The sequence below is a fragment of the Nannobrachium achirus genome (assembly GCF_963921795.1).
Source record: "Nannobrachium achirus genome assembly, chromosome: 9".
NCBI lineage: Eukaryota > Metazoa > Chordata > Actinopteri > Myctophiformes > Myctophidae > Nannobrachium > Nannobrachium achirus.
In genome coordinates, this window is record NC_137818.1 from 3,927,635 (window position 1) to 3,955,536 (window position 27,902).

The 27,902-nt window shown below is 42.3% G+C and overlaps 1 protein-coding gene across 1 annotated transcript; it reads left to right on the forward strand.

Moving 5' to 3' along the window:
* Positions 1–19: 19 nt before the first annotated feature.
* LOC308291723 (angiotensin-converting enzyme-like) lies at positions 20–23,681 on the forward strand (the record flags this gene model as incomplete). Its single annotated transcript, XM_080733852.1, has 15 exons — positions 20–274; positions 2,471–2,641; positions 4,873–4,960; positions 6,787–6,897; positions 7,014–7,173; positions 7,272–7,429; positions 9,799–9,942; positions 11,009–11,200; positions 15,103–15,200; positions 16,018–16,190; positions 16,639–16,862; positions 19,399–19,543; positions 21,544–21,642; positions 22,803–22,925; positions 23,468–23,681. 15 exons carry the CDS (start codon positions 20–22, stop codon positions 23,679–23,681), a joined length of 2,355 nt encoding a protein of 784 aa, XP_080589978.1.
* Positions 23,682–27,902: the final 4,221 nt, after the last annotated feature.

Genomic DNA, 27,902 nt, shown 5'->3' on the forward strand with positions numbered 1-27,902 from the left:
TCACCCAAGGAGCAGCAGGATGGTCAGGTTTGTGTGGTCAGCTGCTGCTGTGTTCCTGGTGCCAGTCCTGGCCCTGTGCCAGGCTGTGCCCGTCCTGGCCCTGTGCCAGGCTGTGCCCGCCCGCTGGCTCCCTGGGCATTACAGCAGCACCGCCGCAGACGCTGCCAGGTTCCTGGACGACTACAACACCACGGCTGAGCAGGTGAAATACCGCTCTGTCTTGGCCAGTTGGAACTATGACACCAACGTGACGGACTTCAACGCTCAACTAGAGGTGGGTCCAGTTATAGTATAGGACAAGGGTTCCCAAACCTTTTTAGGCTGTGACCCCCAAAATAAACATATTTGAACTGGGGACCCCCACCCTGACAAACACTTGGAATTGTAGGTATTACATTTAGTGTGACTCGGTTCCACAGATACATATTGTGAAAATAGCCAAACTACAAGCTCACAAGGCCTCGCACTGCGAGGTGTCATGAGCTTGTAGATCAGCTATTTTCACAATGTTCGCCTCTTTCTTACTTAATATTTGACAGTTTGGTATTAAAAAGGTTAATTGTGAAGATACCATGTACACACATACAACTGTATGTTGGATTGTTTATTGTTGAGTGGGGATGGGGGTAAAGTAAAATGGGGGAAGGTGATCACTTCTCTCCTCTCTAAAGCCCTTATCATAGTAGGCACCGCGGTGATAAGCTATCCACCGCGGTGTAGTCTTTTGAAGTCATAAAACTACAACATTACATCATTACTCGCGGTGAAGAGCTTTCCACCGCGAACCCCGACACATCTCTCTGTTTTTACTATCAGACAGATTGGCCCATCACCCCGTTCACTGATTGGTCGATCTAGACCAGTCAGTCACAGTGATAGGACTTCAACGTGACTGACTATGATGGCCTCCACCTGTTTTCTCACTTTAGATGGATAGCTTTACACCTAAAATCTGCGGTGACTAGCTCTTCACCCTGGACTCTGATAGAGGCTTAATAGAGAAGTGATAACTACCTCTGCCTTTGGCCTCCTGAAAGGTGGATTTTCAGGGCAGTTTTTAAGGAGGCCAGTGAAGAGTGCCTCTTCTCGCTGTAATCAATGTACATTTTTTTTTATGTGTGAATTAATGCGCTACTTCATGTCACAGTGTCACCAAAGTAGCAGATATACTACGACACATTTTGAGCTTGTAGGTCAGCTACAATCCTTTGAAAAGTTATACTTTTGGACCAATAGGTTCTCACTTGACAGCAACTATATTGTAACTTCTCAAACCTCACAATCCGTGAGCCATAAGCATGTAGGCCTACAGTAGCACCACCTGCTTGAATGTGTTTACATAACAGAACCAGGAGGATTTGACACAGACTGTAAACTGGCAGTTGGAGGAAAAGCAGAGAGGTTCTGGCCTTAGGACAGAGAGGAATGCACACACACACACACACACACACACACACACACACACACACACACACACACACACACACACACACACACACTCTCTCTCTCTCTCTCTCTCTCTCTCTCTCTCTCTCTCTCTCTCTCTCTCTCTCTCTCTCTCTCTCTCTCTCTCTCTCTCACACTCTCTCTCTCTCTCTCTCTCTCTCTCTCTCTCTCTCACACACACACACACACACTCTCTCTCTCTCTCTCTCTCTCTCTCTCTCTCTCTCTCTCTCTCTCACACACACACACACACACACACACACACACACACACACACACACACACACACACACACACATTCTCATTAACTAATTTACTCATTTACATACCAGTCTGGTAGGGAGTCAGAAGACTCCCTAATCGGGAGATAAGCGACCGTCAGGTCGTATGTATGTTGTCTGCAGAAAGCTACCTCATGGTGGCGCTAGAACAGGGGCATGTGAGAAATCAGGGGCGGCGGTTGTGGTTTGGCAGCCAAGGAGTGTGTGTGCAAAGTTTGGCATGAATAGGGGCAACGGTGGCAGAGATATGAGTAGGGGCAAAAGTGAGACATGAAGTGATGTGATGTGACAGACAGACAGACGGAGAGACAGCCGGTGGAGGTTTTCAAAACCTCCACCGGCTGTCTCTCCGTGGAAAAAGTACTCACATTTTGTACTAAATGTTTGAAAATAGCAGATCTACAACGTGTCGCGATGTGACACGTTGAGAGCTTGTAATTCGGCTATTTTCAAGTAGTAAAGGTATAAAATAGGGTTAATGTGTGTTTTATAATATTATAATTTACACCTGCAAAGTAACAAGTAAGTAAAGTTTTCAAATAAACGTAGTGGAGTAAAAGTTCAATATTTGGATCCGAGATGTAGTGGAGTAGAAGTAAAAGTATTGGAAATTGGAAACACTCAAGTAAAGTATGAATACTTCAAAAGTTTACTTAAGTACAGTACTTAAATACATGTACTTGGTTACTTTACACCACTGGTGGTAACTACATACTACAAGGTTTCCAACTGTCTTTGTGCAGGTGTGCTCCTCCATGGAGCAGCAGGCGTTCTCTGAGGCCTGGGGGAAGAAGGCCAAGGCTGTGTTCCCTCCTTCCTTCCTCCAAACCCTGCCTGACCGCGATGTGAAGAAGCTGATTCACAAGATCAGCCTCCTGGGAGCAGCAAACCTGCCACAGAAACAGAGACAGAAGGTACATTTCTCTGCTGTCGGGCCGAAACCTCCAAACTCCAAAATGTTCATTTTCTGGAAAATGAGCTCAAGTGGAGTTAGGATCGAGGTTTTGACCAAAGGGCTTTTTACTACTTTCCATTGGTTCAATAGTATTTTAACCAACACACAGACGTAAAGGGTGTTCAATAGCACATACTGTATTTATGAAAAAAAATAAAATGGATTTAAGAGGTTTTGGCCAGACAGTGACGATATGATAAACCTGGGTTTATTACCCGGCTTGGTTGAATGCTTGATTCTGATTGGTCAATGGCTGTGTTATTTCTGGTTAACAGACCGCTGCGCTCTATAACTGACTGATGTCTCATCAGAGGCTCAGAACACCTGCTGCACTCAGGATGCACTGTGTAAATTTAGTACTTTTGCTCTCAAGAATGTTTTGAAAAATATTTGAATTGAGAAATAGACAACGCAGTATCAGAAAATGGATTCTATCTGATCAGCACTTCCTTGTTTTCCAAGGCGACTGTGTTTGGGGAACTTGGGGAACACTTTTTAGTTCTGTAAACAAGGAAATACTTCGTTTTGTTTTTGAGTTTTGAGTCAAATTATTACTTTTATTGAGTAGCCGGGGTAATAAACGGGATAACGACTGGCTCCTTGGTCGTTCTCCAGAAATAACAATCCTTTCAGGCTTCTCCTCGTGGAGTTATCAGGCTGCCGGGATTGTTATTACTGGAGAACGACTGCGGAGCCACTCGTTATCCCGTACTGTCTGTTAGCGATGGGACGATAATCGTTGTTATCGTTTATTGTGATAAAAAAAAACACTCACAATAATCGTATCGTGGCAGGGGTTGACACTAAGGTCTCAGAGGCACTTGCCCGTCGGGCAAGTATAGATAATTTTCTACTTGCCCAAAGGTCAAGCCCATTTGCCCGAAAAGTAAATAGCCCATTAGAAAATGATGATAAGTAAAATTTAACACTTTAAAAATGTCATACCTCAATCTTGATCAAAATGCCTACATAGTTATGATTGAATATGACTATGGGTTCACACCTATTTTATATTTTGTGAAAACAGCACACATTATAGGTTAACAGTGCTTTTATTTTACATTCCACAGACCAGAAGAGATAGCGATTTGGCCGTGTTCAGGTGTTTAGACAGATATCTCGTACTGTGTTTATAGACGGTTGCGTCCCCTTTCAAACTAGCACTTGCCTGGTCGGGCAACCTGAAAGCAAACTCCACCTGCCTGAAGGTTTTATTTACCTGCCGGGGGCAGGTGGGCAAGCCTTAGTGTCAATGCCTGCGTGGAGATTTAAATTTATCGTGAAACTATCCTCCGTCATGCACTGGGATCAATTCACCTTTTATTTGCCGAACTGCATATCTGGTACCATTTAAACCCTCTATAATTGGCTAAGGTAAGGTAAGGTAAACTTTATTTGTCCACAAGGGAAATTTGTCTTGGGCTTTCACCCCTGCTACAGCCACACATTAAACATCAATAACAAATACACAGTAGAAATACATGACAGAGGGGGGACACAACATTACACAGTGCACAGTGATTAATCAATACTCTAAGTCAGTGCTGTTTCAGAGCCTCATTCAACAACTTAGTGGACACAGGTACAAATGATTTTTTAAACCTAATGTACTTCCACGTCGGTTATACCTTCTTCCAGAAGGCAGAAGTTCAAACTTCCCATGTAACACATGGGAAGCATCACCAATTATTTTCTGAGCCTGCCTTAGTGCTGCCTGCTCGTAAATAGACTGCAGAGAGGGGAGTTGTCTTACTCCTATAATCTTCCCTGCAGTCTGAACCAATCTCAACAATTTGGACCTCAGTTGCACTGAGAGATTACCGAACCAAACTGTGATACCAAATCTAACCAGGCTCTCCAAGACTGCCCGATAGAACACCAACATAAACTTTTGGTCAAAGGGACCTGGAAATAACGTAAAGTACTTGATCTCTTTTTCACTCTCTACCAAATTTTATGGCAAATGTTCCGCCCCAGGATAATGAATGTTGGGGATATTTTGATCATGGCGATAATATCGTAAATCACTTTAAGTTTGAAATTGTCATAACGACCCATCCCTACTGTCTGTGTATGATATTGATATGTACTGTATAGCTATTCCATTCTGAATTTCCTTATGAATTAGATGTGCTGTCTTACTGAAATCAAACAGTGATCGCTCCCCTCTGTCCTGTCCTATTGTTTCAGTACAACACAATTGACAGCACCATGACAAAGATCTTTTCAACAGCCAAGGTGTGTCCAAAGCCACACGAGTGCTGGAACATGGACCCTGGTAAGTTTGTCAGAATTCCATTTTAGAAACCACAGCACCAGTCTTTGTATTGAACAGTCAGGTGAAGCGGTGCCTGTTTTCCCCCTCTTCTCTCTCAACTGAGACCTACTTCACCGTCCATGGTGCTGAAGATGGTGCATAGGGAAGTTGGCAAGTCACAGCAGACAGGAGCCCTGTTTTCATCCATGCTAAACCCCTAAACTTATTTGCCTGTTTTTAGTTTGAAAAGCATTTTTAAATCTACAAGCTCAGGTTTAGCATGGACAAAAATAGGGCCCAATTAAAGTGTTATTGCATTTGAATATTGAACTATTAAAGATGGGGTACCATCAGGGACGTGCTGGCCATTGGGAAAAGCGGGACAACTCCCGAACGGCCGGTTCATTCCCGGCCGTTTTTTTTCGCGAAGCAAAGCCCTGCTTCATCATACAAGGCTGTTGCACAAAAGTAGTGAAAACAGCAGATCTACAAGCACACAAGATCGGCTGTTTTCACTAGTTTAAATCATTTTTAAAATGATAAATACAAAACAAACGGTTTTGGACATACAAGGTTTCCACCCGACAACGACAAAATATAACTCATTAATTGGCCCACTGGCTTGTCACTTGTCATGATCTGAAATGGCAAATCTTTGAGTAGCAGCAGCGCTATAGAGAGAGATCTCTCTCTATAGCAAGCAATGAGGGCCTCTGCAACTCTTTTTCCCGGGCTGAATCAGTGGCCCAGCACGTCCCTGGGTACCATGATCAGTTTCAGTTTCTGACATACAGAATGGTTCCACAGTCTAGATGAGAACCTGACAGAATTGCGTGTAGGGTCCGTTATAACAGCAATGATGTCATTAACTGACTCAGATGCCCTACACATAAACCTGTACATGAGGTTGCGTAGTACAGCAGAGCAGGTGGGAACCCCCACACTGACAAACATCTGGCTCGCACTGGAGCTTCTCGGAGCTCTTAACTCATCCCCTGCTTATGTCGAGTTTGACGAGCTATATTTATGGGTCCACTCTGCTTATGTCGAGTATGACGAGTTTGTAATTGGACAGGTGCATGTGATAAATTATAATTGTATCTACCCCCTGACCAAGTCTGAGGCTCCTGTGATGTAAAACAATGAAAATATCACAAATCAAAGTTGGCTTGTTTGATAAAAGCAGCAAAATAACCCCATTTGTTTGAGAAAAACAGCAAAATAACCCCATTTTCCCACAGTAAAGATTGCATGAACAAACAGACCTAATTACCTGGTGTGACCTGACGTGACTCACACACAGACACTTCACAGACACTTCAAAGGCTTAGCCCGCCCTCTGCAGTGGCGTCAGTTCAGAAAAAGGTAAGGTATGGCAACATGACTGGTGTCACCAGTCATGTTGCCATACCTTAGCAACAGGCACGATGAAAATTAAATTTTTATCATGTCCCCCTGTAGCCAAGGTATGTCAGCTGCATACCCCTGCCATACCCAATTGACGCCCCTGGCCCTCTGGTGCCTCAAAAGATAAACAACACGCTCACACAAACGAATACAAACCCACATGAAAGAGATTACTATACAAAGAGAAATCATTTGGTACCTTTGCATTTGCCAGTTGAAGCCGAGCCGTGCAGACGTGTAAAGCAAGCAGCAGCAGAGCAAACCATTTGAAAGACAGTTTATAGTTCCTTTGAGTCTTCTCTTCTGTTAGCCTTTTTTTTTTTTTTTTTTTTTTTTAGAAAAAAGCAAAAAAAAACTAAAAAAAAACTAAAAAAAAGACCGCGGGCGCCTCTGAACCGGACTCTGGGTTCATCTGGACAACAGGGCCGTGGGTCTCCCAGTCAACGAGCCCGTGAATCGCACAGCCAACGTGGGCGCGGGTCTACCAGTCAACGAGGCCGTGGGTCTCGCAGTCAGCGAAGACGTGGGTCTCTCAGTCAACGAGGCCGCCCGTGGGTCTCCGACCCCGGGTAGTTCTGGCCGTGGGCGACATGGAGCTGTACCTGGACAGCGAAGCAGAGCTCCGGTACAGTCAACGCTGGACGCGTTTCTGCTCGCGTCTATCCAGTTACAGAAGACGAGCTGGAAGACGAACCACAAGTGGCGGATTGGCACACACCGCCGCCGGCTGTGACGCCGGAACAGTTGTCTTCGCTGGGGCTGAGGAGACGCAGAACCCCCGTACCGATACCCAGGGGGGTGCTTGAAAGCCCTTACGATTCACATAGGTAAGTTTATAATCCGTTGGCCTTGTGTCAGTGAACTGTAGCCTACTTTGTTCCTTTTGTAAACTTTTCTAACTAACTAAATCATTCAATCCATTCAGATCCTTGTCAACGTCGGATTCAGACAGCGGCTCGGAGTGGACGCCTTCGAGACAATCACACATGCGCCCCGGAGATCGCTTGATTCATCGTCGAGGCCTGGACCATGCCCCAGGCTCAGCCCCCCGTCCCCAGCAGACCCCCGGACCACAGCGGCATCGTCATGCACCAGATCCCCGGGGCCCAGCCAGCATCCATCGCCTTGCCCATCTCCCACCCACTCGCAAGAAGCGTCACATGTGTTACAACCACAACGTTTGTCGGCCAAAACTGCGGAGTGAAACTGCATTTCAATGCATTGTGTGCTTGGTGCCCCTGCACCGCAAATTCTGCTTCCAGCGGTACCACGAAGTCCATGAAGTAACCGGCCAAACCTGTGCGAGGTGAGAGACATTATATTTGTACAAAAAAGGAAAAAAAAGAAAGAAAAAAAAAAAAAAAACGTTGTGTGTGTAAACTGTAAAGAACAGACATTATTTGTACAAAAAAGACTAAAAAAACAAAAAAAAAACGTGTGTGTAAACTGTAAAGAACAGAGACATTTTGTGCACAAAGAGCAAGATTCATTGTGTGTAACTGTAAACTGTAAAGAAAAAGAGACATTTTGTGTGCAAAGAGCAAGATTCACTGTGTGTAGAATAAACTGTAAAGAAAGAGACATTTTGTGTGCAAAGAGAAGATTCATTGTGTGTAGATGAACTTGGTTCCATTTGAGAGAGAGGGGTTCATTTGGGTCCATTATGGTTCCATTACAGAGGGAAAGGGGGGGAAAAGGTCCATTTGGTTCCATTTGTGTGTCTGTACACTTGTACACATGTGTGTGTCTGGGTCTAAAAAGGTCTTATGTAATCTGTGGAAAAATGCATGTGATTTTGAGAAACAATTGAGAATGCTTTTATTATTTTATTTTATTTTTTGGAAGACATACTGTATCCATCCATCTGATCTGTCACTGAAGTTACTGTATCTGATCTGTCACTGCAGTCACTGAATAAAGTCAGTTGAAAAGGGACATTTTTGTTTTGTCTCCAGTTTGTTGTGAAAGGCCTCCAGGCCTCCAGGCCTTGATTTTGGTGAAACAGGGGTTTTGAATTGAATAGAACTAGTACAGTACATGAAAAACAACTTGATTATGTTTCTAAAATACATTAGAGGTTCCCCCCTTTCATCTGAGCTATTGTGTGGCAATGTTCAAGTCAGTTTTCTGCTTGAAAAGACAGCATTCACAAAAATGCATTTATCTCAATTTGATGTTTCAAAAGGGCTTGATTTGAGTATTCTTTTTTTTTTAAATGGCTGTAACTAAAGAATGGTAAATGCAAAATGCATCAAATATTTTTCTAAAAAAACTAGAGACTTTCCTCTTTCATTTCCATTGGGGCATGACAGTATTGCCATGACAGTATTGGCATGACATTGTCATGCCAATACTGAATATTTGGTGGGTCCTTGAACATCTTCAAAAATGGCTAAAATGCCTGGCAGGGAATCCTCAAGGTCAAGGTTCAGAAATGGCAGTAGATGAGTTAACAGCAGCCCCATACAGTCATTAGGCTATTTAAGCTTTGCACTGCAACGGCAGATGACAACGGCAACCGGAAATGATCAGCGCTCGATAGATCAACCTGCCGCCGTCGCGGCCGTCTCGACTACAGCAGAGTCTACCTTTCCACGTAGCGGCTACAACGCCTGCAACGTGGTCGCGTCGCCATGGGAACCAATACGTTCAGCGAAAGGGGTGGGACCCCGTCGCCGACGGCTGGTTGCTTAACGCTTTTGAACGCCTCACGTCGCCGTAGTAGAAACGCGCCCCTTAAATTTCCTATTATAGGCCACTGTGAGACGTCTGATGCTGCCTTGTCTGTAGCGACACCAAAGCTTGGCAGTATACAGTGGTGTACAAAAGGATCTAAAAAGAGATATCTTCACAGGTACTGAGCACACTAAATTTGCGACACAGCATGTTGGTTAGTCAAACAGCTTCCACCGCTGTCTATAGATGTCCTTGTCATCTGAAAGGTTGGAAATAATATGACCCAAATAAGTAATCTCACTGCACACATTTAGGGCAGAGCCAGCCAGATAGAAGTCAGGGAAGGTTGCTTGTCTGTCTTCCCTACTTCAGATAATCATGATTTTGGCATTGTGTTTAATTTCAAAATCAAGGCCATACTGTGAGCATACACTCAGAAGCTGTTGGAGACCCGCACTATATGGACTAAAAATTACCAAATCATCTGCATCAGATTTGTCTGTGCACCAGTTGGGGTCTACAATGTTTTTCAGACCAATTGGCCCCCTAGCTGAGAGAGAGATGAAGCAGAGTGGGGCCTATAGTATAGGCTGATGTAGTTTGTGCTATAATGTAGTGTGTGTGTTTGAGGGTGTGTGTAACTGGTTTGTTGTGTGTGTGTGTGTGTGTGTGTGTGTGTGTGTGTGTGTGTGTGTGTGTGTGTGTGTGTGTGTGCGTGTGCGTGTGCGTGTGCGTGTGTGTGTGTGTTTCGTAACTGGTTTGCTGTCCCTCTGTAGAGCTGACAGACCTCATGGCCTCCTCTAGGAGTTACAACAAGCTGCTGTATGCATGGGAGGGCTGGCACAACGCAGCAGGACGTCCCATACGGAAGCTTTACCCCGAGTTTGTCAAGCTCAGCAACAAGGCCTCTGTGGCAGATGGTAGGATCATTACTATCACCTCTGTTAGAGTGGTTTAGATGGTAGGATCATTACTATCACCTCTGGTATAGTGTTGTTGTTTTATTGTTACCTTTATTTAACCAGTAAACAAACACATTGAGACCATAGTCTCTAGGGGTGTAACGATAGATTTTAATAGCGATTCGATACATATCACGATACATGGTTGACGATACGATACATGGACGATATTGGTTCATTCATAGCGATACGATACAATTCGATTCAATGATTTAAAATCGATATAGTAACTATTTAGCAAAGACATTACATTTGTGTGAAAGGTGTGGATAGTGCAGGTTTATAAGGGAAACATGTATTATTATGGATATAAATAAGTAAATACTGTGAATATCTGCCAAATACATGGACATTGTATATTGACAAACCTGCACCTTGACATGAACCCAGAGATTACACACATTTAACGATAGACCAGTGTAGCTATATGGAATGGAAAAGTAATTAAACCCTTCCTTTTAATTTTTTTCTTCTTAAAAATGCTAAATACAATGCACACGTAGGTACAAAATCAAACGATACAATTCGATTTTAGCTGTTTTCATTTCGAAATACTTTTTAAGTTAAAAACGATATTTCGATTCAGTTACTATATCGTTACACCCCTAATAGTCTCTTTTACGAGTGTGAAAAACAATACCCACCTAAGAAGCTCAAGGAGAAACAGAGAATCTAACAGAGTGACCAATATAAGATTAATAAACTAATAGCAACAACATTTTCTACTAAACTACCGGTAATATAAAACTACAACATTTGGTACACATCAAAACAAGAGCAATGTCTGGGTGTGCCCATGGCAATCCTTTAAAAACTCACTAGATTAGAAGTGAAGCATTTGATCTGAGATTGAGAGAGCTTTGCACTAACTGAAGGAAGGAAGGAAGTTATTTAGTTAGTTAGTTATTTTCAGATACTGTATCTTTCTATCAGGTAACTTTTGAGCAAATGTTTTTATTGTATTCATCTCTGCGATGCGATGATAATCAACACAATCAATAAAGTCCTACATGTCCTGATCCAGGTTTTAAAGATACCGGTGATGACTGGCAAGCTGAGTACGAGACGGACACCTTTAAGGAGGACCTGGAGAAGATCTATAAGACCATAGAGCCTCTCTACCAGAACCTGCATGCTTTTGTCCGCCGCAAACTCTACGACCACTATGGACCCAAATACATCAACCTTAGAGGACCCATACCTGCCCATCTGCTAGGTACCTTATTATTATTATTATTATTATTATTATTATTATTATTATTAAATACATCAACCTGAAAGGACCCATCCCTGCTCATCTGCTAGGTACCTTATTATTATTATTATTATTATTAAATACATTAATACCCAGGGGGCAAAGGAAGGTGTGCTGCATTTGCCCCGACATACAAAGTTGTCCACCAGAAATATTATCTATGACCCAGTAGGATCACAACCTATATGGACAACCCGGTCAATTTGTACAACAAAGTCCAATATGGCCGCCTTTAGTTTTAATGAGGGGTGAATAGGGCAAAATTTTAAACTGAGGGATATTTCCACGAAACTTCACAGGTTGATCAATGGTATACATATGAACATTTTTTGTATTGCAAGTTTCCATGAAATCCAATATGGCCGCCACAATATGGCCGCCATAATGTAAGGAGTAAGGACCCAGAAAATAGGTTTTGCCTCTAACTTCTGAACCAGATGAGCTAGAAACGCAAACTTGGTATCTATTTCATGGTGTCTGTCCATGGGAGACCCAATGGAATAGCTAATTTTATTATTGGGTGTGTCTGGACCTTTATTGTAAATATTTGCAAGATGGTGGACTCCCAAAATAGAGCTTTAACATAATTTCTACCATGATTGTTGACTGCTTTTGCAAATACAAGCAATATGAATCCATTTGCTAAGATTTATGGCACAGAAGGGACTTATACCTGTATTATTCTTGAGTTTGCATGTTGTCAAAATGGCTGTAAACGAGATATTATATTTCCTGTCCGATTCTACTGTATGTAGTTGTAGCAATGACTTCAGATAAAATCAGAGACCAAAACAATGTATCTTAGAAATATTTTTTTAATTAAAAAAAAAGAAAAAAAAAAGAGTGAAATGAATGCAACTGCCTTTTTGGGTCTTTCACACATAGACATGCACATGCTTTCCAACAACTTCAGCTTCAGGGAAATTATAATGAACACATGATTAAAACAGGCTGCATTATAATGCAAATAATTGCTAGTCACTATCACTGTCATGTGTACCTATCCGGCTGCATCTTGTCTCCAGTCCTTGGCAACAACACCCCAAGTAGCATGCAATTCCCTTCTTCGCACATGAACAGTTTTTCTGGCAGCCTTTGATACAGCTACATGATATTGCCTTTGATATTGTGATATTGTCCATTGATATAGGCCAGGCTGGCTCTGTAGATGGACAGGGGACTGCCCTCCCATCACTGAGAGACCATCCATATTCAGTGAAGCAAGGGATGTCTGGCTTCGCGATGTGTGCAGTTTTATGTATTATGGCTGCTAGAGCAGCTCTTTTCAGGTGCAGGCCAAAAGCATTTTCTGTAGGTGGCAGCAGCTTCAACAGGGTTGATCGGTTATTTAGGAACTTGTACACTCTCAGCTTTGCCAGGTCAAAGTCCTCCGAATGGTCAGCTTTTGATGCATATACAGCTATTGTGAGGTCTCTAGCCTGATTCTTGACATCCTCTGAGAGGGAATAAGAGGAATTTTCACCAAACTCCTGAAGTGCAGGGAGATCTAGACCCATGCTGGTCTTGAACCATGCCTTCTTTCCAGTGAAAAAGGGATAGCTGGTGGTATCTCTGCCACTCAGGCTGTGAATAAAGGGCAGGGCAGTGGACCCAGTCTTAAGACAGCTGAGCAGGAACACAGGTATGTCCATTCAAAACCTGCAAAAGAATATGAAGTCTCTGCACAATATACAGCTCCTGATCCTCAAGAGTTTTTTGCTGTCTCTGAAAACAAAGCAAACCTTCTAAGATTCCTCTGTGAAGAATGGTGTCAAAATGAGACACTTAAGTCTGCTCTTGGTACAACCCATCTTTACCTGAGTGGAGGATTTAAAGAAGAGACAAGGAGTGTGGTGATCAAGGAGGGGTGTGTTGTTGATGTCCCTGCACTAGAGTCAACACAACAGGAGGCCGACACATGGGTAATTCTACACACCATCTACAGTGTCCAGGCTCACAAAGTTGACAGAGTTGTCATCCATGCTAATGACACAGACATCATCATCATGTGCCTATATCATGCTGCCACCCACCTCCTAGACTCCCTGCACTTCAGGAGTTTGGTGAAAATTCCTCTTATTCCCTCTCAGAGGATGTCAAGAATCAGGCTAGAGACCTCACAATAGCTGTATATGCATCAAAAGCTGACCATTTGGAGGACTTTGACCTGGCAAAGCTGAGAGTGTACACGTTCCTAAATAACCGATCAACCCTGTTGAAGCTGCTGCCACCTACAGAAAATGCCTTTGGCCTGCACCTGAAAAGAGCTGCTCTAGCAGCCATAATACATAAAACTGCACACATCGCGAAGCCAGACATCCCTTGCTTCACTGAATATGGATGGTCTCTCAGTGATGGGAAGGCAGTCCCCTGTCCATCTACAGAGCCAGCCTGGCCTATATCAATGGACAGGGCAATATCATGTAGCTGTATCAAAGGCTGCCAGAAAAACTGTTCATGTGCGAAGAAGGGAATTGCATGCTACTTGGGGTGTCATTGCCAAGGACTGGAGACAAGATGCAGCAGGATAGGTACACATGACAGTGATAGTGACTAGCAATTATTTGCATTATAATGCAGCCTGTTTTAATCATGTGTTCATTATAATTTCCCTGAAGCTGAAGTTGTTGGAAAGCATGTGCATGTCTATGTGTGAAAGACCCAAAAAGGCAGTTGCATTCATTTCATTGAGATAATCTCTCTCTTTTTTTCTTTTTTTTTAATTAAAAAAATATTTCTAAGATACATTGTTTTGGTCTCTGATTTTATCTGAAGTCATTGCTACAACTACATACAGTAGAATCGGACAGGAAATATAATATCTCGTTTACAGCCATTTTGACAACATGCAAACTCAAGAATAATACAGGTATAAGTCCCTTCTGTGCCATAAATCTTAGCAAATGGATTCATATTGCTTGTATTTGCAAAAGCAGTCAACAATCATGGTAGAAATTATGTTAAAGCTCTATTTTGGGAGTCCACCATCTTGCAAATATGCACAATAAAGGTCCAGACACACCCAATAATAAAATTAGCTATTCCATTGGGTCTCCCATGGTCAGACACCATGAAATAGACACCAAGTTTGCGTTTCTAGCTCATCTGGTTCAGAAGTTAGAGGCAAAACCTATTTTCTGGGTCCTTACATTATGGCGGCCATATTGTGGTGGCCATATTGGATTTCATGGAAACTTGCAATACAAAAAATGTTCATATGTATACCATTGATCAACTTGTGAAGTTTCGTGGAAATATCCCTCAGTTTAAAATTTTGCCCTATTCACCCCCCCCATTAAAACTAAAGGCGGCCATATTGGACTTTGTTGTACAAATTGACTGGGTTGTCCATGTAGGTTGTGATCCTACTGGGTCATAGATAATATTTCTGGTGGACAACTTTGTATGTCGGGGCAAATGCAGGTTTCCTAAAAAAAGGCTGGTTTGCCCCCTGGGTATAACCTTAGAGGACCCATCCCTGCACATCTGCTAGGTACTGTACCGTATACAGTACTGTACAGTATGTAGGTACATACTGTATTAATATCACTATTATTATTATTAAATACATCAACCTTAAAGGACCCATCCCTGCCCATCTGCTAGGTACATACTGGATCAATATTATTTGAGACTTTAGTCTTGATTAAGATTGGTGTACGATCAAAAGAATAAATAAAATAGTGTCTGTGGATCGTCTATTTTCACAATTTTTGTAGGCCACCATTTAATTGTACAACAAAGTGTAATACAGGATTAAGTGGTTGATCAAACTAATGGACTTACTTCATTATAAAATGAATCTATTCAAAATGCTCTGTGTTGATTCTAAATGATTATCAAACATGTCTCTCTTCCTCTAGGAAACATGTGGGCTCAGCACTGGAACAACATTTACAGCATGATGGTTCCCTATCCTGGCAAAGCCCATGTGGATGTGACCGACGCCATGGTCAGAAAGGTACGCGCTGTGGGAGACCATGGATTCTATTATTATTATATGTGAGCCAACAATGGACACTGTTAAAGACCCCAAAGCCTTATCTATTCACATTCAAAGACGGGGATAAAAAGAACAGTATTGCAGGCCTGCCAGGCCATTTTGACCATTTTTGGAGGGGCACTACCCACACGTTTGGCTGTGTTGCTCATTCCACAAATGCCAGATCTTTACATGCTGTACCTCGTTGTAAAGGTGACAAATCAACAATAACAATGACATCAAACACAAAACCATTTGGCATAATTAAAGGGGAGATATAATGGACTGGAGTAGAGTTTGTGAGCTTGTAGATTGGCTATTGGCTAAGTACAGAGTGAAAAGTAAAGTTTATTAAGTATTGACGGTTCAAGTGGTTAAATATCTGAAAACACAAATTGACATGAATCCAAAATACACTGATGATTGTGCTGTCAAACAATGAAACTATATGGAATCTATGAACAGGTTGTGGGGGTCCCTGCTTCATCTCTCTTTCAACTAAGAGGTCTTTGGCCTGAAAACATTGAAGACCTCTGCTCTATCTCCATCAGAACTATAATGCCACCCACATGTTCCTCTCCATCAGAACTATAATGCCACCCACATGTTCCTCTCCATCAGAACTATAATGCCACCCACATGTTCCTCTCCATCAGAACTATAATGCCACCCACATGTTCCTCTCCATCAGAACTATAATGCCACCCACATGTTCCTCTCCATCAGAACTATAATGCCACCCACATGTTCCTCTCCATCAGAACTATAATGCCACCCACATGTTCCTCTCCATCAGAACTATAATGCCACCCACATGTTCCATGTTGCTGAGGAGTTCTACACCTCGTTGGGTCTCATGGAGATGCCTCCTGGGTTCTGGACGGGTTCCATGCTGGAGAAACCAACCGACGGACGGCAGGTGGTGTGTCACGCCGCGGCCTATGACTTCTACAACCGCAAAGACTTCAGGTTAGCACGATTCACCCTTTATTTTGCCGAGCTGCATATCCGGTACCATTTAAACCCTCTATTGGTGAAACGGACCTAGAAATAATGTACTTGATAACAGTCTTTTTTTTTCACTCTACCAAATCTCTTTGCCAAAATAATTGTCAATCTACAAGCTTGTAATGCGTTGTGAGCTTGTAGATCTGCTATTTTTTGTCAAACGCTCCGCCCCAGGATGATGGAAGTTGCAATTTCTTTGGTCTCAATAATCGTGACATGAAATGTTAATGTTCATAATTATGGTCCTGTGTGTGTGTGTGTGTGTGTGTGTGTGTGTGTGTGTGTGTGTGTGTGTGTGTGTGTGTGTGTGTGTGTGTGTGTGTGTCTGTGCGCGCGTGCGTGCGTGCGTGCGTGCGTGCGTGCGTGCGTGCGTGCGTGCGTGCGTGTGTGTGTGTGCATGTGTGTGTAGGATCAGGCAGTGCACCAAGGTGACCATGGACCACCTGTCCACGGTCCATCATGAGATGGGACATGTGGAGTATTACCTGCACTACCGGGACCAGCCTGTAGGCTTCCGCCACGGAGCCAACCCTGGCTTCCACGAGGCCATAGGAGACGTGATGACCCTGTCCATCCAAACACCCAAACACCTGCACACCATCGGCCTGCTGGACTCTGTCACCCACGACCCTGGTAGCATCAATACATTCATTAATGACCCTGGTAGCATCAATACATTCATTAAATTAATGTTTATGTTTATGTTTATGTTTATGTTTATTAACAACCCATATAGAACGGGTACACATTATTGTGTATCATTATTTTATGCTTTAACTATTGAAAATTTAAAAATAGCAGATCTACAAGCTCACAGCTGCGAGCTTGTAGATCTGCTATTTTTGAAAAATCGTGAAAATTTGAATTTTGACCCGATTCTATAAGTGTCTTTTGAATCCTTCAAAGGTTTTTTGAAAAACCCTATGTTTCTATGTCCGCAATCTGGCCAGCCATCATCAAAGAAAAGGTCCTTTTCACTTAACTGGAGCTCAGTTAGTCTGTTCTTGAGAGACTACTATGTCAGTGGTTCTCAAACCTTTTCATGTGAAGGACCCCCAAAATGATATGTATTTGGCCACGGACCCCCATCTCAAAATATCTTGTTCCGGGGACCACCCAGAAGCAAAATCTGAGTTACAAACGTTTGCTTTGAAAATACATATATTCAAAGATTTGCACACATTTTCACAACTTTTTCAGTGAGCTTGTATATCTGCTATTTTTTAATAGTTAAAGCATCCAATACTTTTAGGTCTAAATGGGTTAAAGGATCCCCATTAGAGACTCACAAATGAGCCTCTAGTCTTCCTTGGGGTCCCTGTCTGTAGAACCAGCCACACAGATATGGGCCTTTTTGACCATCTGTTTTGGCCATATAAATTATGTGGAGTTAGTGTGGAATGTGGTTGATGTGGCCTCCATATATGGGAATTCCCTTATGAAGTCCTGTTAGATATGGGCTTAATGTTGATGACATCAGGGAACTCCATATATGGGCATAAAAGGGATTCTGTTAGTGTGGTTCCCAAACCCATAGACCGTAAAAAAAGGTGTACACGTCCAGACGGAGACATGATGTGCCGTTCAGTCGCAATTATATACTGTGTAAAAATAAATGCCATTCCTGCTAAGCTGATGAGAATATATATTAACAATATGAAAGATGATGATGCATATATTAGTCCTTAGCACATGAGCTAGATCTTCTGTCCTATGTCCTTGAGCCAGTCCAGTGTGTCATTGTCTAGGTCTATTAGTAAGCCACGATCACCATGATTCCATGGCTGATATTTGGGGCAGCTTGTCATGAGCTAGATTATTTTGTTGGATTTGATCCTAGATAGCCTAGGTGTGGTCTCAACAACTAGACAAAAACATGATAGGAAAGTCATGCAGCCAAGGAAGGCAGCCTTTATCAACCAGTCAAATGCACCATTGGCATTGTTATACGGTAATGCATTACATTACTGTAAGGCAGAGCCAGGTCCTCAAACATTTTTGGCTCGGGTCACCCCTGTAAGTGACTTCTTTTATTTACGGCACCCCTGAATTACATTGAAATACATTGCACCTTACAGTTATGCCATATTAACGGTATATAACCAAATATGTAAATCCTTACCCCCTAAAATACAAACTTGAAAGAATATCTGTTTCCGAGGTTGAAAATCACTGTAATATCTGGTGTTTAACCACTTGAACACCAGCATCCCTATTCTGGATGGAACATTCACCAAAAAGATAGCCGATCTACAAGCGAGTCACAACGCATTACAACTTGATGCTTTGGTGAACAGACACAGTGTACTGTAGGCTGAAAAAGAACACCCCAAGCCCCAAGTACAACTCAGGTCACGTTTTAAGTCTAAGTGGTTCAACTGAAGTGATATTGATAACTTCCAAATATTATCAAAGTATTCTGAGGCACCCCTGGACTTAATGTCAAGGCACCCTAGGGTGCTATGGCACCCACTTTGAGAAAGCCCGCTGTAAAGGCCCGTTCCCACTGGGTCAGATACAAGATACAACAAAAAAATGGGATGGTAAGATACAGATAAAAAAATATATCTGTCACAGATATTTTCTTTTTTTTTAAATCTGTGACAGATATATTTTTTATCTGTATCTTACCATCCACTTGAATGGAGAAAGATATTTTTTATCTGGAGAAAGCTATTTTGTATCTGTTATCTGGCCCAGTGGGAATGGGCCTTAAGGCTGAACCAAAGATTTTTAATATACCAGATTGGAAGCCACTACAGTGCGACATGGTGCACAAATCCTACAAATGGTCTCCTAAGTGGGCGCTGTCTGACAGCAAATCACGCAAAGGTCCTAAGTATGTTTACTGATGCTAGATCCCGCAAGAAATAAAGGTTGATAATAATGTTGATCTTTCCTAATTTGTGTCTCTGAAAAAAGCTATTTTAGTATGAACATTTTGGTAATGTGTGGCTTGTGACGATGGCGTCCAATATTTAGTTCAGTGACCATGGAGCTAAACTGTGTTCACGTTCACTCTCCCATTGGAAATTAATTCACTCCAACCTGCTTCTGGTCTCCTATAAAGGTATCCGTCTACGACACACAGATACGGGTAGTAAACCGGAATTGCCGTCTCTTGCTATTTCCCTTTGGCCTGAACACCCTGCGTTGTGTCTCTGCACAGAGAGCGACATCAACTACCTGTTGAAGATGGCCCTGAAGAAGCTGGCCTTCCTTCCCTTTGGCTACGTCATCGACCAATGGAGATGGAGCGTGTTCAGCGGGGACACGCCCCCAGAGCGCTACAACTCTGAATGGTGGCGCCTCAGGTAGGCCACGCCCCCAGAGCGCTACAACTCTGAATGGTGGCGCCTCAGGTAGGCTAGCAAATACATTATAGATATTCTTTAAAGTCATGATGTATAACATTCGTTTTAGTAGTTTAGTCTTTTTGACAACGCCTCTTGTACAGTAGCTCCGTTGTCATTATAGTGTTTGTCTATAACTATTAATTTAGCGAATGTTAGTCTGTCTGTCTGACCATCTGCATGCTGACATCACTGATACTACACAGTTTACTGTCTGACCATCTGCATGATGACATCACTGATACTACACAGTTTACTGTCCATCTGCATGATGACATCACTGATACTACACAGTTTACTGTCCATCTGCATGATGACATCACTGATACTACACAGTTTACTGTCTGACCATCTGCATGATGACATCACTGATACTACACAGTTTACTGTCCATCTGCATGATGACATCACTGATACTACACAGTTTACTGTCTGACCCTCTGCATGATGACATCACTGATACTACACAGTTTACTGTCTGACCATCTGCATGATGACATCACTGATACTACACAGTTTACTGTCTGACCATCTGCATGCTGACATCACTGATACTACACAGTTTACTGTCTGACCATCTGCATGCTGACATCACTGATACTACACAGTTTACTGTCTGACCATCTGCATGATGACATCACTGATACTACACAGTTTACTGTCTGACCATCTGCATGCTGACATCACTGATACTACACAGTTTACTGTCTGACCATCTTCATGATGACGTCACTGATACTGCACAGTTTCGCTGCCATGGTAACCGTCTGTCTGCCTGCTACTCTGACGTCATAGTACTGACATTACAGACTGGCCCTGGACACAGAACACCATATATGGGCATAAAGATCTGGCCAACGGGCGCTCCAACATTACTTCTGAGACTCCTACATTCAATCCCTCAGATACTGTGCAGACGTGTGCACCCCCCGGGCACAGGACTAGTAGATATAATACATTATATATATATATATATATAAAGCTGAATCTGTCTGAGATTATGTGAAATGGGATGTCGAAAATCCAACAAGTCACATTCAATTCAATTTTCAAGGGATTTTTAAAGGAGATTTATTGGCATGAGACATACATTTGCATTGCCAAAGCAAGTTTCAAACTATAATAAACTGTTGAAAAGGGGAACATAATATACAGTTGGAGGGGGTTCAGCATTGTGTAAACAGAGCTATGTCACATTCCGTTGTTATATACTGTACATGTTATATCCAGTATACAGGGTACAAAGCTTTGGGACAGCCTTTGCAGTCGCTTTGGGACAGATAGCAGCATTTTCTCTCAAAACTATTTTAAATAGTATACAAAAACGCCTCAGATTTAAAATGTGTCTAAAGGTAACAGCTCTGTTTATGTGTAAAGCAAGCTTGTCGATAAAGGCTTCCTGAATCTAGGATGTAAGAGAATATACATTTATATAGTTATATAAATATTATATGGTATAATATAACAAAGGAGACAGCTAAGGGGACCGGCTCTTAATCACTGTTGAGGATGAATGGATGAATGGATTGATTGATTGATTGATTGAAGAATGTATTCGAAGTTTGCATAGGAAAAAGTAAGGTTTCATGACAGTACAGTTCACTGGTACAAGGTCAACTAAAAGGAGATCCTAGTATTAGCTTTTTGGCTTATTTTCACAGGAACCACTTTATGTGTCTCATATAACATTGAAAGACAGACAGATAGAACACTGTACTATGCATCTAGGCTATCATCATAATAACAAAAGAAAAAAAAGTCATAAATAAGAAGAAAAGGGAGAAATGAAAAGAAATAGAAGATAATTTACAGTGGAAAAGGGGAGGTAAGTATGAGCTAGTTTCGAATAGCAGCCGTCTGGAGAAAACAAACCATGATCACACACTATATCACATGGACAGAGAGAATCACGTTGACTCCAATAAGAAACCAATGTCATTCTCTTGTTCCTTCTTGTAAAGGACAAAGTACCAAGGAGTCTGCCCCCCCGTGATGCGCACAGAGGAGCACTTTGACCCTGGAGCCAAATACCACGTTGCTTCAAACACACCATACATCAGGTAACAAAATACTGCATAACATTCCTTCAAACACGCCTTACATCAGGTAACAAAATACTGCATAACATTCCTTCAAACACGCCTTACATCAGGTAACAAAATACTGCATAACATTCCTTCAAACACACCATACATCAGGTAACAAAATGCTGCATAACATTCCTTCAAACAAACCATACATCAGGTAACAAAATACTGCATAACATTCCTTCAAACACAACATACATCAGGTAACAAAATACTGCATAACAATCCTTCAAAGCCATACATCAGGTAACAAAATACTGCATAACATTCCTTCAAACACACCATACATCAGGTAACAAAATGCTGCATAACATTCCTTCAAACAAACCATACATCAGGTAACAAAATACTGCATAACATTCCTTCAAACACGCCATACATCAGGTAACAAAATACTGCATAACATTCCTTCAAACACAACATACATCAGGTAACAACATACTGCATAACATTCCTTCAAACACAACATACATCAGGTAACAAAATACTGCATAACATTCCTTCAAAGCCATACATCAGGTAACAAAATACTGCATAACATTCCTTCAAACACGCCTTACATCAGGTAACAAAATACTGCATAACAATCCTTCAAACACGTCATACATCAGGTAACAAAATACTGCATAACAATCCTTCAAACACGTCATACATCAGGTAACAAAATATTCCTTCTTCTAACATGTCATACATCATTACAGTATATGTCAGCAGGTGAGGGTTGTATAGGGTTAGGGTTATTATTCTGAATCACCCAACAGCAGTCATTGTGTCAGTTTGTTGTTGTGCAAACACAACTAAACTAAAGTAAACATAAAGGTATGAGTCGACGTCTAAACTAAAGATGACTCAGCGACCCTCCGTCTCAACCTGCAGGTATATAATTTATTTTAGTAAATATAAAGATGACTCATCATCCTGCAGGTATATCATTTATTTTAGTAAATATAAAGATGACTCAGTGAAGCCTCCGTCTCCCCTGCAGGAATTACTAGTAAATATAATAGAAAATGACTCAACACCCTGCAGGTATATAATTTATTTAAATAAATATAAAGATGACTTATCGCCCCAAAAAGGTATTTTAATGTATTTTAATAAATATAAAGATGACTCATCATCGCCCCCTGCAGGTATTTCATCAGCTACATCCTGCAGTTCCAGTTCCACGAGAAGCTGTGCCAGGCAGCCAATCACGAGGGCCCCCTGCACACATGTGACATCTACCGTTCCAGAGAGGCAGGAGCCATCTTACAGTAAGTCCTCCTATAGTTCAGTGAAGTGTGACGTCATTTACACATCCTACCTGGTTCACGTTTTTTTCCCCCATTCTGAATTCCCATAGACCTTTTTTCATATTGCGTCATATAAGAACTGTGTTCCAAACATAAACAAATGATCTCAGCCAATTTCCATGACGGTACTGAAGGCTGGTTCTTTATGTTTCCATGACGGTACTGAAGGCTGGTTCTTTATGTTTCCATGACGGTACTGAAGGCTGGTTCTTTATGTTTCCAGGACGGTACTGAAGGCTGGTTCTTTATGTTTCCAGGACCGTACTGAAGGCTGGTTCTTTATGTTTCCAGGACCGTACTGAAGGCTGGTTCTTTATGTTTCCAGGACGGTACTGAAGGCTGGTTCTTTATGTTTCCAGGACCGTACTGAAGGCTGGTTCTTTATGTTTCCAGGACCGTACTGAAGGCTGGTTCTTTATGTTTCCAGGACGGTACTGAAGCCTGGTTCTTTATGTTTCCAGGACCGTACTGAAGGCTGGTTCTTTATGTTTCTATGTTTCCAGGACGGTACTGAAGGCTGGTTCTTCCAAACCCTGGACTGAAGTTCTCCAGTCGGCTCTGGGCACCACCAAGATGGACGCCGGGGCTCTGATGAGATACTTTGATCCCGTCATCAAATGGCTCCAACAGCAGAACGTCAACGACACCCTGGGGTGGCCTGACACCCACTGGGTGCCACCCGTCCCTGAGGGCTACAAGCAGGGTGTCGGGTGGTAAGGAGGGATTTGACCAGTGGTCTAAAGCACAGGTTCCCAAACAGTGGGTCACGACTTGAGTAATAATCCCATTTTTCTTTTCCTACAGAAAATAAAATATATATTTCAAAAGATGGAAAACCTTTTGAAATATATGATTTTATTTTTAGAATTTTTATTTCTAAATAATTGTATACATTTTCAAACGAACAAGCAAACACATCTAAGACATCCTATGAATAAAATATAATAATAATCTCAACGCGGCGCGAAGCGACACGTTGTGAGCTTGTAGATCTGCTGTTTTCACTAGTTTGGTTCCCGGGCAAATGTCTAATCTCTCTTTTGGGTCTCGACCAGAAAGGTTTGGGAACCACTGGTGTAAAGCAACTAAGTACATTTACTCAAGTACAGTACTTAAGTCAAATGTTGAGGCATTTTTACTCCACATGAAAGCTGCTAGCATAGCAGCCCATTCTCACCCCTTCTGCTTCAACCCCCCGACGCGTTCCCAACTCGCTTTCAGTTTCACCCGTGCGACGCTTTGAGACGCTTACAGTGTCTTCCGTCAGACGGGAACGGAGAGTCTTGGTGCGCATGCGCCGACATGTGTTTACTGGAATTCGGGGAATCGAACCCGGGTCTCAGTTTTAGCAGTCATCATGCTCTACTGAGCTAAGGAGACGACTGGGAAATACCTGTTTTTTGGTGCTTTTATCTTTGACAACGTGGATTCTAACGCAACGCGGAGGTAACGTGTCCGACCACCTAAACTATGCCTAACTCTAACCCTAACCCTAAACATAACCTCAGTAAAACTATTCCTAACCCTAACCCTAACCTTAACCTCAGTAAAACTAACGTGCCGGCGCCTCTATGCGGTCGCGCCGCCGCCGTTGATAGTGGCGTGATATGTAAAGTCGGGTGGCTGGTAAAACTTACATAGCGGTTTCGAATACCACTTCGAGAATGCCTCTTTTTTTCCTTCTTCTTAGACCACTGGGCATACCCAAAGCGTCCCCTCGTCCGAGGCATGACAGGGCGTCAGTTGTCTGACGCTTTGGAGGAGAGAACATGTGCAGCCTAGCCGCTAGCATAGCGCTGGGACAGGCAGACCGGCAGCTCTTTTTGCGACCAGCGCAACTGATTTCTTTGTTTGATGAGACCTGTTCCATAATGCTCAATATCATCACGGGTAGATGGCTAGTTCAACCAATCAGATTGCTTCGTTGGAACTACCTGTGTTGTATAATGAATGTTACAGTGAATGTAAATACAAGCATTATCTTTAGACAAATGCATAAGCCAATGTTAAATGACTTCATTACACTGATTCCCATGCACAAATGGACGTGATAAAATGTGAAAAAATGATTTTCTGAATAGAACTATAGAGAAACATCTCTCTTCATTCATGTTTGTAATAGGTGTGTGTGTTCAAAGTTCATACATTATCACAGTCAAACACACATCTGATCTGAATAAATGTTTATTCAAATACATTGTCAGAACTTTCTCTCCAATGGTAATATTTTGGTAAACCTTGCATTATTACTCGAATGAGTATAGACTCCAATCCCATCTACTTTATGAATACAGCACATTTAAATCAACAGTGTTGAACCAGAATACTAAAATAAGACTAAGAACAGAGTATGGGCACGGTCACGCCGCACTTTTATTCTACCTATGAGGGATGAAAAGCATTGGCAGTATCCGCCCTCATGGGCAAAATTTAAGTTCGATGTGACCACACCCTAAAAGTTTAAAAACCTAAGAAAAGGATAAAACACAAAATAAATCAAATGTAACAAGTGATAAATTACATAACTCTATGTTAATAGGAGACTCAGGACACCCCCATAGTGTCTGGCTTAAACGCAGTGCCTAATTTGTCAATGAATAGGTGCCAGAGCATGGGTTTTGCACGCATCAAAGTTGTTTTTTTTTTTTTACATTTTCTGCCTCTATATTTGACAATTTGGACAATGTTTAATTTGTAATTTTAGAGTCATTAAAAAGTCCTTAGATTGTCACTTTAGAAATGTGCAGTTACCCTCTATACACTTAAACTTTATGTTGGTGTGTTTACTGTTGAGTGAGAAAACAATATTTCACATTATTAAGTTAATCATCTGGGGATCCCCCAAAATAATTGGGGGGCCGTGTGTGATGTGATGACGTCATCAAACAATAAAGTCGACTTCAACTCAACCTTTTACTGAGTCGAGTCGACTTGCAAAAATCACAAGTCGTTAATGCCCTAATATATATATATATATGTATGTATGTATGTATGTATATATATATATATATATATATATATATATATATTACATACATACATATATATAGTTAACAAAAGTCTATGGCATCATGTACAGTATGTCTTTATATAGCTTGTTTATTGTGTGCAGTGTTGGGTGTAACGACGTTATAACTAACGACGTTACGTAACGACGTTAGTTTGGCGGTAGCGGAGGAACTTAACGAGTTACATTTTACAATATAACGGTTAGTTACTTAGTTATATTTTCGAAAAAGTAATCTCGTTATTTTTTTTAAAAGGTGTCCAATTTTCACTGTTCATTTTGTTCTCACCGATTAAAAAAGAAGCCCCGAGTCACATTTCCTCCTTCTGTCTATTCTGTCAACAAATACACGTGTGTGTGTAGCTGTCTGTCTGCCTGTCTGCGGCTCTGCCTGCCTGTCCAAGTATACCTGATTGCAGACCGGAGCACGGGGCGGAGTGGACGCGGCAAGGGGAGTGAACACGGCAAGGGGAGTGAACGCGGCAAGGGGCGGAGTGAACGCGGCAAGGGGCGGAGGCGTTTGATTATTGTCCACGACATTGCAAGCGGCGCGAAGGCCAGCGGACCTTGGTCCTGCTCTTCGCCCCCGAGCGCCGCAGGCGCGAGTGGCCGCGAAGAGCGGGCCAGGGCCGCGCGGCCGGCGGAGCGCCGCGCGAGTTACGAAGCCGTGGTGAATGCAATCGTTATATTTATGCCCAGGCCGTAAGGCCTGGGCAAGCCCACGATAAACATCAGCATTGATGGCTGAATGGATAGCGTCGCCGACTTGAGTGCCAGAGATCACTAGTTCGAATCTCACCGTTGCCCCACTGCACACGTCACCGAAGCCCACGATAACCGCCGCGTTCACTCCGCCCCTTGCCGCGGTCAATCCGAGAGAGAGAGAGAGAGAGAGAGAGAGAGAGAGAGAGAGAGAGCCGCGGCCTGCAATCAGGTAAGGCTCTGCCTGTCTGCCTCCCTTGTATGTCAGCCAATCACGTTCCTTCCTCTGCAGCTCAACCAGGAAATCAATTCACTCTGTTGTTGACTTCTACGGTGCTAGTCCATGTCCCACGAAACAACTGGAAGTTATAATTTATGGCTACTATTGCCTACGTGTTGATCGTTCCTCATAACGGGGAGATATAGTAGCGTCCGTGCCTTTAGTTGACTGTGTGTAAAAGTCCGCGTCGGTAGGGTATTCAAATGGATTTACTGTACATCATTGGATCGTATCTGGAGTGAACGGCGGACAACGGTGGATTGGGACCCCGGACCGGCCATTTAACTCCATATCAACAGCCTCCATATCAACACCATGGCACCGAGGTACTGTACAGTTTAATGCTGGGGAGCGTTGGTCGATTGAAGAGGACGCATGAGCTAAAAGGAGGCTGCATTCTTGTGTTTTTATGTTTACCAAACGTCCACGCTGGTGGGTTTTAATGGTCGGTAACGGTAACGGTAACTTGTTAAGTTACAATTGTCATTGGGTAGCGGAGTAACTTAACGGATTAGTTTTTCAAGTCAGTAACTAAAGTAACATAACGAGTTACTTCAAAATGTAACGATACCCAACACTGATTGTGTGTCACTGTCACCTATGAAGCACCACATCAGAAACATTACAAGAAATTGAACAAAAACACAGACATATAAAGTAAAGAAAACGCTGCAGCCAAAAAGTCTCCATTTGGAAGGATGAAAACAATAATGACCGAACAGTACTATTTTGATTGACATGGAAAGTCCCGGATCCAATCAAAGAGGTGAGGGAACATGTTCCCCCACAAATTAAGCACTGGTTAAAGGACAACTTTTTTACAACAAGCGTTCATATTTTAGATTGTAATTAAAGAATATAAAAGATGAGAGTTTAAATGTTTTCATTAATACTGTGAACTATCGTTCGCAATATGCCCCCACATTTTAGCACGCTAAACGTGCTAAAA